This window comes from Gracilinanus agilis, chromosome 2, assembly GCF_016433145.1.
Source record: "Gracilinanus agilis isolate LMUSP501 chromosome 2, AgileGrace, whole genome shotgun sequence".
In the NCBI taxonomy this organism is placed as follows: domain Eukaryota; kingdom Metazoa; phylum Chordata; class Mammalia; order Didelphimorphia; family Didelphidae; genus Gracilinanus; species Gracilinanus agilis.
The window spans coordinates 471,209,170-471,223,699 of record NC_058131.1 but is presented as its reverse complement, the minus strand read 5'-3'; the positions used below and the strand labels follow the sequence as shown (position 1 = coordinate 471,223,699).

Below are 14,530 nucleotides of genomic sequence, written 5' to 3'. Positions count from 1 at the left end.
TTTCCTTGTCCCAAAATTCCTTTTCCCTTTTTGTTTACACATGTCCTTACATTGTTTGTTTATAAGTTTTTTGACTCCTCCCTCTAGCTCTCTCTTCTATGTGAGTGGCTTGGGTGAGCTTCCTCTTGACTCTAGCCTTTTAGTTTCCCTTTTTGCTTCGAGTTAAATTTAATAAATCTTATTAAATATAATACTTGAAGTATTTTGGATATTAATTTTGGATAATAATTTACACAGTCATTTGTGAAGAGGAAAAAAACTGAACAAACCACCAAGCCTATATCCTTTCCGTCCTCTTTGAAACAAAGAAAATCCAGCTAAGAGACTACACTGGAAAATCAAGAAAAGAATCTTCTTTCACAATAACTCTCTACTCTAAAAAGGAAAATAAGTTTCATTATATATTCTAGGAACATCTTTCTGTTTATACTTGTAATGCCATTGTGTATATTTGTTGTTAGTTCTACTTATTTAGCTCTGAATCTATTCATACAAATACTCCCAAGTTTTTTCTGAATTTCTCATATTCATCATTCCTACTATACAATAATATTCCATTACATTCATATACCACAGATACCATAGCTCTTTTCAGCTATTATCCAATCAATATACCTATTTTGTTTCCATTTCTTTTCTATTGGATCTATATAGCTCTGAAAGAGAAATGTTACTATTTCTCCCATAATTATTATGTTAGTACTTTGTTTTTTTTTTCAGGCATGGTGTCATTTATTTCTTGTCCCTGCTTTTGAAGAGGCTGAAGCTGATAGATTGCTTGAGTTTGGGAGTTCTGAGCTGCAGTAAGGCTTAAAGCAATCATGTGTTCTCACTAACTCTGGCACCAATATAGTGAACCCTTGGGGTTATGGCCCATAAAGCTGACTGAGGAGAGGAAAACCAATGCAGTTCAGAAAAATGGAGCAAATAAAACCTTCCATTCTGATCAGCAATGACATTAAGTCCATGTGAGAATGATACACTTCTAGTTTGGGTGAGAGGGGAGACTTAGTCTCAAAAACCAAAGCAAAAAACTACCCAAATTTATCCAATATGTTATTTGGTATTTTGAATAATTTTGCCATCATTTTGTCAATTTGTTGTGTCTGACTCTTTGTGAACCCATTTTTGGTTTTCTTGATAAACATATTGAAGTGGTTTGACATTTCCTTCTCCAGTTCATTTTACAGGTGAAAAACAGGTAAATAAGATTTAGGGACTTGCTTAGGGTCACAAGGCTAGTAAGTGTCTGAGACCAGATTTGTACTCAGGTCCTCCTGACTCTAGGACTAGCACACTATCCACTGTGCCACCTAACTGCCTTATTTTGAATAATACATTCATAAAATTATTTTTCATCATCTATGATTCTTTTAAGGGCAGTGGGATTTCTTTATTAGTCTTTTTTGGCTTTATCAGTTTTTACTATTTCCTTATATAAAATCATGATTGTAAATCCATCTTTATAAGAGTCATCTTTAGCATAATAGACTTCATTCCATCCTCTAACTTTTATTCTTTGTGTGTCTATCTATTTAAATGTTTCTTGTTGCAGTAGGTGCTTGGGTTTTAGTTTATTTTTAAATCATTTTCTATTGTTCTTATTTTTATTATGAAATTTAGTCCAATTACAAAGTTATAAATTGTTAGGTTTTGTTTTCTTCTTTTGCACCTTATGAGTATATTGTAATTTAAATTGTACAATCTCATGTCCTCTTCCTATATATAAATATATGTGTAATATACATATATATCTGCATTCACATATATGCACATAATACATGCACATATCCTCTTTTAAATTAGTATTTACTCTCTAAGTAAAAATAAGTTTATGCTAATCTGGTTCCTATTTTCCTCTAAGTTCCTTCTAATTAATCTCCCCAACCCCTCCCCCAGTTCCTTGAGTTTATTTTTATTCATATTTTCATTTTCTCTCTATTTCTATCCCTCGGTCTCAGGCTTTGTTTCTCAGTCTCTTTTCTCAGTCTCTGTCTCTGTCTGTCTGCTTGCCTGCCTGTCTGTCTCTCTCCCCTTTGTTTTTCTTTTTCTTTCCCTTCCTTAAATAAGAGTTAAATGCTAAACCTTCCCTGTCTCAGCTCAGATTCTTGTTTCAGTCACATTCATTTGGAATATCCCATTTCAAGAATTTTTGTTTTCATCCTACCCTCTTTATTATTCATTTCCCTTTCTAGAATCTATTCTAAGAATATTATTTCTTGAAGGAGACAGTGGGATACAGTAGACACAACTCATTGTTAATATACTATAGTGTGCGTACACCCACCATGAGTCTTTCTTTTGCCCTTTGGGTCGCCTACAATTGTCATTCTTCAGAGATCATGCTGCTCCATGAATTGTGGCCATATAGAATCACCGGGAGAATACTGGTGTTAAAAAGATGGGAATTTGCAGTAGGGAGAAGCCTGGGACATTGAAAGAATTACAATCTTGCAAATGTGATTAAGCCAAATTTCCTATTTAATATCAGGCCCAGTTAGTTCTTTGTCCATCTGCAGAGCCTATTGAGCTTCCTCAATTGACTTCTCGTCAAAGTAGATATCTTCACATTAATTCAGGTAAAATTCTCCTCTTGACCGAAGTCTGTGCGTTTAATAAAATATACTGTTATGAAGTATATGAACAAAAGTACAATCCTAGTAACTCACATTAGGTATAAATGCTCTGGATTTGGAGAGCCAAAAGAAGACATTAAGAGTCACATCGCAGGGCAAACTAACAAAGAAAATGTCAACTATATGCCACGAACTATTTTCTCCAGAATTCTCCAGCAGAGTAAGGCTTTGAAAAAGAGATGAGATGACTGCTTTTTTATTCCACACAAATCATAGGAAATATCCCAATACCTAGAAACAGATCTTAAAAATCAATCTTACTCATTACTTACTCATGCATTAGTTTTTAGTACTAGAGGGTAATTGCTTACCTGCTAGATTACAATCTTGAGAACAGGAACTATTTTTTAAAGTATTATGTAAAAATAAATATTTAAAATTGTTTTTACATATAATTGAGGGAAAATAAAATATTATTAAAATAAAGTACTATGTGTACATAAGTTATTATTGCTATTAATAATGATGATCTTATTATATTAACAGTGCTGTTCACTGACATTAATAAATGTTTGTAAGAATAGGTAGCATAATTGCAGGATTTTCTTAAAATAAACTGCTAATTGCATTTAATTAATCACAGGAACTTTTGAATTAGTGCTCATAAAGGCAGCAGGCTCCATTTATCAAAATGAATCATCATTAGGGAGGAAAAGCAACCAGTTCTTAAAGATGCCAATGTGTAATTTTAAATATCATGTTGGTAATGATGATCTTCATTTGAACCTTACGATCAGTTAGCACATAAGTACTGGGATTGTGCAGTAATTTAAGTGCAAGGGAAAGCAATGCTTATAATGATATGCAAAAGCTCTTGAGTGCATTTTAAACTTCTGAAAAAATCTTTTTGGATAATGGATTGAATAATATTTACTAATGATGTCTTTGTTTAGTACCTTTCTTATAAGGTTTCTCAAAGCACTTCACATTCATTTTATTTATCTTCACAGTCTCTCATTAAGGATTTTAATGTTGCATTTTTAAGAAGCAGATGAGAAAATCTTGAAAGGTAATTTCCTCCCTCTCATGTAGCTAATAGACTGAAAAAATGTTCCTTAACTACTCCTTATCCTCTGGTTGTCCCATCAACAGTGAAGGGAACCCTTCTAGTAAATAGGTTCTCAAAAGAAATGCTTTCCCCCCTCCCCCTCAACCAAATCCTTGCCTATAGTTTCTAAAATTTAACTAGGCTTTACTCATTTCTTAGGAAGTACTCAGAATGACCAGGAGACCAAAGGACAGTTTCCTGATGGAATACATCATCGCTTCAATAAGAAGCTATCAACAGAAACTGACAACTTGCAAACCTAGCTGAGAGATGACCTATTCCTTGAATGAGAATAATTCTGATAGCATCTCAAAAGTTTATTTTCCTACTTTTTAAATTAATGATTTTGGGAGGAGAGGGAACAGAGGAATTACTTCAAGTTAGTTACTGAAGACTTTTAGGTCATAACAGTTATGTAACGGGGGATCCAAAGGTTCAGCTCCTGCAAAAGAATTAGGAAAGGATTTTTGAAGATTTTAGACAATGGTCTTTGTGTGGTTGTTGATTGTGTCCAGTGATTGCTTAAAGAGGTGAAATTGAATAACCCTTGCCTCATGAAACTAGTGCTAATTGGGCAGGTAGGTGGCACAGTGGATAGAATACTGAGACTGGAATCAGAAAGACTCATCTTCCTGAGTCTGAATCTGGCCTCAGGCATTTCCTAGTTGTGTGGCCTTGGGAAAGTTACAACCCCATTTGCTTCTATTTCCTCAGTACCTTTGCCAAGAAAATTCCAAATGGGGTTCAAAAGAGTTGAACACGACTGAAAAATAACTGAACAAAAATTTTTACTTATTCACTGCTCACATCTGAAGAGATCTTAGTTTAGAGCAGTGATTCCCAAAGTGGATGCCACTGCCCCCTGGTGGGTGCTGCAGCGATCCAGCGGGGAGTGGTGATGGCCACAGGTGCATTTATCTTTCCTATTAATTGCTATTAAAATTTTAAAAAGTTAATTTCCAGAGAGCTAAGTAATATTTTTTTTTTCTGGAAAGGGGGCGGTAGACCAAAAAAGTTTGGGAACCACTGGTTTAGAGCATCGACTAAACTTGGAGTTGGGAAGATTGAGGTTCAAATGATTCTTCCAACATTTATAAGCTATGTGAATTATACTAGGTAAGTTATACTCTCTCATGGTGTCCTTGTTGAGAGGGCCTATGGTGTGAGTGACTTAGAGTCAGGAAGATCTATGTTTGAATACTACTTCAGAGACTCAGTTTCCTCATCCGTAAAATGAGGGGGCTGTGTTCAAAGACATATTCATGTAGGGAATGAGGAAGAAAATTTCTCTAAAGATGGGAAACAATTCCTCCCAAAGACCCAGCTGATATTCCATTTTCTTCAAGAAATCTTTCCTAAACAGGCTGTCATCTGGAAAAGGTATTAGAGCTATTCTGTAGTCTCAGTGAACAGAACTAGACCCATGTATAGAAATTTCAAGGAGGACAATTTTATGCCAATATAAAAAAGAACTAAATCAACAATCAGAGCTAAATACAATGAAATGGGCTGCCTAGTTCTTTTCTCACTAGGGGTATTCCCACAGCCATGCAATGACTATTTCACAAGGATTTTGTAGTGGGGGAGATCTGGACAATGTTGGAGGTCTCTCTCAAATCTAAGGTTCTAGGATTCTAGCTAATCTGATCACAGTCAAAACAAGATCCCTTGATCATGTCACTTCTATTTTATTCTTGGGTGTCCAAATCAGGGCTCTCTCCAATTGCTAAGGAAGATGACAACACAAAACAGACCAAAAGGCGTCTATGAAGTCAATCCATTTCCCTTCCCAACTTACTGTAAGCTCCTATTAATGAGAAAGCAGATCATACTACAGTTAAGGTTTCCATATGTAAATAAGGTGTGAATTGTAGCTACAGTTAATAGCCTCTTATACTCTTAGAGAATTTCGTGAGTAAAATAAAGGGGAAAAAAGAAAAGGAAGAAAAAGAACAAGGATGAAAATGTTTTAATAAAAAAATCAAGGTTGTTTACACTTGTATCTTGATAAGTGTATAAATGTAAACTTTTATTACTAGCGTCACTTCACTTGTGATTCATTCCAATTCAAGGTTAATACTGTCATTTGAGCATACAAGTAGTGAGAAAATTATATTCACAGAATATACATCCACGTGCATCCCAAAGTTTACCACTTCTTTAAGCAAGTGGTATAGACACTGTGCCGTTGGCTCTGCTCCTGCTTCTTAAATGCACACTGGACTCAGCCATATCATCTACACGTTCTTCACTTTTCTTTTCCTTCAGGCTGTTGATGAATCTCAGAGTGATTTCATCCCACTCTTCAGGCAACAACATCAGCAGGAACCCGATGCAAATGATAATGGTGGCAGCCAGCCGGACAACATTGAATATCACCTCCTGTTTCAGGAGATCCACAGCTATAAGAGAGAAAAACCAAGGAATAGCCTGATGTGGGTGTCTGTTTCTTAAACTGAATTAAATATGAAGCAATAAAGTCTGGATTATTCCTTTCCCAGGACTTCTGGAACCCCTAAAGCTGGTTCTTCCCCTACCATTACCCAGCACCCCAACTACAGACAAAGGTCATGCTTTCTAATGTTGTTTCATCTCTCTACTCCCACATTCCTTTCTGAGTCTTACATTTTCTTTAGTGCTCAGTCAAATACAACTTCCCTGAGAGCTTCTGTCATTACCTGAGTTCTTTCTCTGTACTCCTATTGTACTTCATTAGTACCCTCTTAAGCACTTTCAACTTCCTACTTGTTATTAAGTTAATTTGTACACATCATTTCCTCTTTTAACCTGTAAGTTCCTTGAGCTTTGGAACCCCCATTTTATTCTTCTTTACACCCCCCCCCCAGTGCTTAACACAATGCCTCGTGCATATTAGATGTACAACAAAATTGCTTAATGAATAAATGAATATATACGCATCCCTAACTAGGCTGGGTGATGAGCCTTTCAGGGAGACTGCTTTCACCCTTTGGTAGAGTGAGGAAGAATCACAGAACTTTATTTAATTTGTTGCATTTGTTTGCTCTAATAAATTTTGCTTCAATAGAATGTTGTATTGTAAATACCATCATTTTTGTTTGTCCAGGAGATTACATGAAGCAAAAACAATACTGCCATTTAATTTCAAAAGAAAGGCATGACAAACAAACACTGTTTGAAGCAATAAAAATTAAGCTGTTTCCAGATTATTGTCTGCCACCTCCAGGATACTTAAACATGCAAGGCACATAATCTACCATTATGAAACAAATGCTTCAGCGTCCAAAAAAAGGACATAAAATTGCCATTATAAAAGCTTACAAAATATCAAAGGGTACCTGCATTACCGGGAACACTGAGCACTGTGCCAATGGAGATGAGAATTGGGTAAGTCAGTACGACTCCAACATTGACCAGGATGTTAAATGCTAGAATAGAATTAGAAGACAGAATGTATGAAAGGAAATTGGTTTGTTGGGTTCTTTGCTAACCTTCTCCCTGCCCAAGATTAAAAACATAATTTCTTTATAAAGGACCAACATGGTGAAGTAGTTAGAAGGCCAATCATACTATCAGGAAAACCATGGTTCATTCTGGTTGGCAATTTGGAACTATGCCCAAATGGCTTTAAAGATTGTCTGCCTTTTGATTCAACCATACCACTGCTGGGTTAATACCCCAAAGAGAAAATAAGGAAAAAGACTCGTACAAAAATATTTATAGCCACCCTCTTTGTGGTAGCAAAAAATTGGAAAATGAGGGGATGCCCTTCAATTGGGGAATGGCTGAACAAATTGTGGCATCTGTTGGTGATGGAATACTATTGTGCTGAAAGTAATGATGAACTGGAGGAATTCCATGTGAACTGGAATTACCTCCTGGAATTGATGCAGAGTGAAAGGAGCAGAACCAGTAGAACATTGTACACAGAGACCAATACACTGTGGTAAAATTGAATGTAATGGACTTCTCTACTAGCAGCAATGCAATGACCCAGGACAACTCTGAGGGACTTATGAGAAAGAACACTATCCACATCCAGAGAAAGAACTGTGGGAGCAGAAACATAGAAGAAAAACAACTGCTTGACCACATGGGTCACTGGGGATATGATTGGGGATTTAGACTCTAAGCTATCACCCTAGTGCAAATTTCAATAATATGGAAATAGATCTTGATCAATGACACATGTAAAACCCAGTGGAATTGCTCATTGGCTACGGGAGGGGAGGGAGAAGTGGAGGGAAAGAACATGAATCATGTAACCATGGCAAAATATTCTAAATTAATTAATTAAATAAAACTTTTCAAATAAAAAAATAGGAAGACCAAGGTTCATATTTACATATACCATTGGCAAAGCACATAATCCTGGACCACTCTCCCTATATTACAGATCAGTTGCTAATTTGCACATTCAGGAGTTTCCATACCAAGGACATCACAGACCAAAACCAACATTTTTCACTAAATATGCCTCATAAAAAATGGTGTTCTTAACTTTAGCCAGTCTTTTGTTATCTAAATTTTGGAATGATTGTCATTTTTGTTTCTGGTCCTACTTCTTGTGTCTGTTCTTATGACTATGACTCTTCTTGAATTATGAATATAATTTTACATACTTTTAAAATATGTATCTATATTTATATATTCTCCAAATTTCTTTCTCAACCCTAACTCTCCAAATCGTTCTTCTGATTACCCTCTATCTCTTAATGTCCTAGTGTTCAAAAAAATTTTATGTTATGTGATCAATAGAAAATTATCACACATCTTTTTCAAGGCAAAGCACTTCTCTTCATTCCATTCATTTACTAAAACTTGTTTAGTTATTCCATAACAGGAAGATATTCCCTTAATTTGCCATTTTTATTTGCCATGAAAAGGGTTACTATGAATATTTTAGTACATAAAGGTCTTTTTTAAAATTTTCTTTAATCTGTATAAGTTAGATAAGCCAAAAAAGTCAAGAGGCAGTTAAGTGACTTTCCCAAGGTCGTAAATGAATAATAATAAATTATTATTATATAAATGATAAATTATTAATAATAAATTATTATTATAGCTAACACTTTTATATGACTTACTATTTGCCAGGCACTGTGCTAAGTGCTTCCCAATTATCATCTCACTTGATCCTCATAACAAACCTGGTAATTGGTAGTATCATTTTCTCCATTTTATAGATAAGGAAAGTGAGGCAGCAAGAGCTTGTCCAACTTGTCCAAGGATATTCAACTAGTAATAATAATAATAGCTAACATGCAGATGTTAATCTTATCCCCATATTATAAATGAAGAAACTGGGGTAAGCAAGAGTTAAGTGACTCATCCAGGGTCACACATAGCTAGTAAGTATCTGAAGCTGGATTCTTTTTTAGAGGCTTCTGAAGTCTTCCTGACTCCAGACTTCATGCCAACTATCTGCCTATAAATATGTAAACATAAATATAAATAAACTAATAAAAATAACCATATGTAATTTCTTGATGAATAGAAATTAACTTAATACTTAAATAAAATTAAATAAATTTTAAATATTTAAATATATAAATTATAATTATTTTCCTATAGGTTTTCTCTCTCACCAATATCATGTTCCAATCAATTTATATGGCTTCTTCTATAATTCAAATAAATTCAGTTAAATGCTGCAAGTATTTATTGAGCACATGCTTTGTCCAAGGCCACTATGTCTTTCTTGTTATTGGCTCACTCCAACATTCCTATATTTGAAAATGTATTTAAGGCAATACTACTTTCTAGCTATAAGATACCTATCATGTTCCCAAATCAAGATTCAGGACTGCCCATTTCCCAGTGGAGTCTGGGCCTCACTCAGTAAGGAATTACATAAAGGTCCATCTCTCAGATAATATAGTACACAGTCATTTTACATAGCTATTAATGGTAGGCTGTTTAAATTATAAAGTAGGCAGCTTAGGAAATATCAGTAATAGAATTCTTTTTTTTTTCAAAAAACCTTACTTTTGTCATAGAATCAATTCTAAGTATGGGTTCCAAGGTAGGACAGTGGTAAGGGCTAGGCAACTGGTAAGTAAATTAAAAATTAATAATTAAATTAAATTAAAAAATAAGTAAATTGCCCAAGGTCACACAGCTAGAAAGTATCCACCTAGCTGCCCCCAGTAGAATTCTTTCATACTTATTCATTCTCAACTTTATCCTAAATTTCATTAATTTCCTATCCATCATGTCATATATGAGATACAACTCTATCTCCTGTTATGCTTTGACTTTTTCACTGTTTCCTTTCCCTGTATTTTTTCCTTTCCTTAAGCTTTCAGACTCACCTCTCTCTTATATATGCACATATTAAATACACAACAAGCCATATTGTATCATGGATTCAAAAGATGATAGATTTAGAGCTGAAGAAATATTAGCTGTCATCTATTGTTTTACAGAAGAAAAAAAACAGAAAGGTGAAGAGTCTTGCTGAACATTACATACATAAGCTCTGTAATTTGAAATCAGGGCTGAAAGAGCTAATTGTGGTTTTTGTAGGGGAAAGTAAGGGGAAAGGGCCCAGGAGAAGAGACAAGGATTTATGTGGGATAGGGAGAAGGAATTTGTGAAGGTGATTTCAAAGAGTTCAGACTTTTGCAAAACAGGATTGAATTTGGGAGGCAGTAATTTGACAAAAATTGAGGAAAATGTGAGGAACAATCAAAGCATCTACATTCTACCCTGGCTTCTGTGAAAGAATGTTATAAGAGAAGGATCAGGAGCAGAGAAAAGGAAAACATTATAAAGGAAATTTTGAGGATTTTGAATTCACAATGAAGACCAGAGATGATTTAGAGGAGAAATTTTGGGAAACTTGGAGATAAGCCAAAAACAAAACAACAACAACAACAACAACAAAAAAAAAACCCTTGAACTGAAAGAGAAAAAGAGAACTGAAGGAGGAAAAAGATTTGAGTAAATTTCTAATGGGGCAGCTGGGCGACTCAGTGGATTGAGAACCAGGCCAAAAGTCAGAAGGTCCTATGTTCAAATTTGGCCTCAGAAACATCCTACTAGTGTGACCCTGGACAAGTCATTTAATCCCCATTGCCTAGCCCTTACCATTCTTCTGCCTTAGAACCAATACACAGTATTGATTCTAAGATGGAAGGGAATGGTTAAAAAAAAGAGAGTAAATAACTCAAAATAAAAACTTTAAGAGAGGCAAAGAAGGAAGTGGTTAGCAAGAAAAATAAGTTAAGAAAGGTACATTTTAGAATATAATAAAACAAAGATGATAAGTTAGTGGGGGAGAGGGGAAAGGAAGTGGAGTATCTATATTGTTATTAAATTAAGGTAAATGGAAAGAAGTTGGGTGTGTCTATCAAGTCTTTTTTTAAAAAAATCTTTACTTTCTATCTTAGAATCAATACTAAGTATGCAGGAAATAGAGGAATAGAGGAAAAATAGAGGAAATAAACAATAAAATTATACTAGTGGAGGACCTCAACTTTCTCCTATCAGAACTAGGAGAGATAAAACTGCAAGGAAGAAAACAATTGAACTGACAAATAGAGCTAAAAGTTGGTTTATGTAACAAAATAAATAAAATAAATAAACCATTGGTTAACTTGATTTTAAAAAAGGAGGAGAAATCAAATTACAAATATTAAAAATGAAAAGGGTAAATTTACCACCAATGAAGAGGAAATTAAAGAAATTGTTAGGAGTTATTTTACTCAATTATATGCCAATAAATTGGACAATCTAAGCAAAATGGATAAAGATTTACAAAAATATAAGCTGCCTAGATTAACAGAAGAGGAAATGAAATGCTTAAACAATTCTACCTTAGATGAAGAAAATTGACCGAATCATCAATAAATTCTCCAAGAAAAAATTCTCTAGGAATCAGATAGATTCAGAAGTGAATTCTACCAAACAATTAAAGAACAATTAATCCCAATACTATATAACTATTTGGAAAAACTGGCAAAGAAGGAATCCTAACAAATTCCTTTTATGACACAAATATGGTGAAGATGACTAAACCAGGAAAAGCAAAAATAAAGCAAGAAAACTATGGACTAATTTTCCTCATGAATATTAATACAAACATTTTAAATAAAATACTAGCATAGACATTACAACAATACATCACAAAGATCATTCACTTTGACCATTTGGGATTTACCCCAAGAATTCAGGGCTTATTCAGTATTAGGAGAGCTAACAATGACAAAACCAACAGAAACCATATGGTTATCTGAATAGATGCAGAAAAAGCTTTTTGACAAAGTACATCCATTCCTATTGAAAATACTAGAGAACATAAGAATAAATGGAGCTTTCCTTAAAATGATAAGTATTACCTATCTAAAATCATCTGTAAGTATTATCTATCATGGGAACAAGCTAGTAATATCCCAAGAAGATCATGGGTGAAAGAAGGATGCCCATTATCAACACTACTATTACATTTGTAGTAAAATTGACAACAAAAGAAATTATAGGAATTAAAATGGGCAATGAAGAAACAAAACTATCACTCTTTGTAGATGTCTATTTACAGAATCCTTGAGAATGAACTAAAAATTAATTGAAATAATTAAAACTTTAGCAAAGATGCAGCATATAAAATAAATCCACAGAAATCATCATCATTTTTGTGTTACTAACAAAGCCCAGGAACAAGAGATAGAAAAAAATTCCATTTGAGTTCATGATAGACTCTATAAAATACTTGGGAGTCTTCTAAGACAAACCCAGGAACCATAAGAAACATTTTTCACACAAATAAATTCAGATCTTAACTAACTACTGGAAATATACTAATTGCTTATAGATAGGTCAAATAACATAATAAAATTGCCAGTTTTACCTAAATTAATCTACTTATTCGGAGACCAATCGAAGTGTCCAACATTATCTTATCGATCTAGTAAAAATCAAGAAATTCATCTGGAAGAACAAGACATCAAAAATATCAAGGAAATCAATGTAAAAAAAGGTGAAGGTGCCCCCCCCCAAAAGGCAAAGGAAAGTGTATCAGATCTCAAACTGATTTACAAAGCAGTAATCATCAAAACAATGCAGTACTGTCTAAGAAATAGAGTTGTGGATCAGTGGAATAGATTAGGCACACAATAACTTGTAATGAATCACAATAGTAATACAGTGCTTGATAAATTAAAAGATCTAAGCTTTTGGGAAAAGAACTCATTAGTTGGCCAAAAAAACTATTGGGAAACTTGGAAAACCCTTTTTATGGCAGAGACTGGGCAAATACCAATATTTCACACCATATATCAAGATACAGTCATCATGGGTAAATTATTTAGACATAAAGGGTGATACCATAAGCAAATTAGGGGAGCATGAAATGTTTACCCACCAGAGCATGAAATAGTTTACCTGTCATATCTTTGGATAAAGGAAGAATTTAAGACCAAACAAAAGACAGAAAGCATTACAGGATATAAAATGGATAATTTTGATTACTTTAAATTAAAATTTTAATACAAATAAAACCAATGCAACCAAGGTTGGAAGGAAAACAGAAAGCTGGTGGGGGTGGTTTTCAGCAAGTATCTCTGATAAAGGTTTTATTTCTCAGTCAAATTTATAAAAATCTAAGTCATTTCTCAATTGGTAAATAGTCAAAGGACATGAACAGGCAGTTTTGAGATAAAGAAATCAAAGCCAATGATAGTGATGAAAAAATGCACTGGCACTCCTAATTAGAGTCATACAAATTAAATCAACTCTGTTCCAAATTGCTCTCTAGAATGTTTGGATCAGATTACAACTCCACCCATTTTTCTACTATACATGCTGCCTTTAAGAAAATCAGAATTAAGTCCTAGATAGTTTATTCAATTATTGCTCAAACTTCTTTTCCAAGAAATACTTGAATAAGTCATTTAGTTCTCAATTCACATATTTTCCCTCCTGAAAATTAGAGTTAGCAAAACCTTTCTCCCAAATTTTTTGGAATAATTAGATAAAAAGTATGGTAGTATTTAAGAAATTGAATAGATTTAAACACTTGTCAACTTTTTAAGTGGTAGCTTTTTCGAGGTGAACTAAGTAGTCTACTAAGTGATGTTAAAACCTTCATTACTTACCAAGCCATAGCCCTGCCATTCCACAGAGGCAGCCCCAGGGCAAGGCTGAGAAGGATGACCAGTGCTCCACTTTGGTGAAATATAGGACAATTGGTGTGAATGAGATGAAGATTAAATTGAAGAAACCTACTGTGGAAAAAAAGTGTGCCGCTTCACCAAAGTTGGCACTTCCAAGAAACATCTTAAATAAAACCTAAAAGGAGAGAAATCATTGCTCAGTAACCAGGTTTACTGGAGTCAAAGTGCTTGCTGAATTAGAAAGCCAACATATCAACCTAAGGGATCAAAGTTTCCAGTTATGGGTGCATGTTTCCTTTTTAGAGTGTAAGCTTCTTGAGGACAGAATCTATTTTCTTCTCTCTACTTATAGACACAGAGTCTTGCTCATAGTAGGGACAATGAGATAATATTTGTAAATCATTTAGTACTGTGCCTCACCTGTAATAGGTACTTAATAAATGCTTATTCCCATCTCCTTCCTCTTTCCCTTAATAAATGTTTGGTGAGTCAAATTTCTAAGGCTCATCCAAAATGAAATGTAAAATGTGACACATTATTTACATAAGGGAGAACATATAGAATCTTCAACTTCCATTTTCTACTTCAACAGCTAGGATATTAATTACCACCATGAATTCTCCAAAAAAGTGATTGATAGGTTGGGCAATCAATAAAATTGCAAAACTCTTCTATCCTCAATTATAACTTGACAGGCCACTGACTCTTCCCTTGGAAGCACAGGAGAGTCACTTCATCCTTGTTTTGACATA

The 14,530-nt window shown here is 34.2% G+C and overlaps 1 protein-coding gene across 2 annotated transcripts in view; it reads right to left on the bottom strand.

The window, feature by feature from the left end:
* Nucleotides 1-5,844: 5,844 nt before the first annotated feature.
* The window catches only part of SLC35F4 (solute carrier family 35 member F4), a 292,080-nt gene continuing 283,394 nt past the window's right edge, over nt 5,845-14,530 (bottom strand). For both annotated transcript variants that reach the window (XM_044662036.1, XM_044662037.1), the window contains exons 6-8: nt 13,761-13,953; nt 7,002-7,091; nt 5,845-6,086 (exon numbers count right to left, since the gene is read on the bottom strand). In XM_044662036.1, coding sequence (XP_044517971.1) covers nt 5,845-6,086; nt 7,002-7,091; nt 13,761-13,953 — 525 coding nt within the window. The remainder of the gene's footprint in view (nt 6,087-7,001; nt 7,092-13,760; nt 13,954-14,530) is intronic.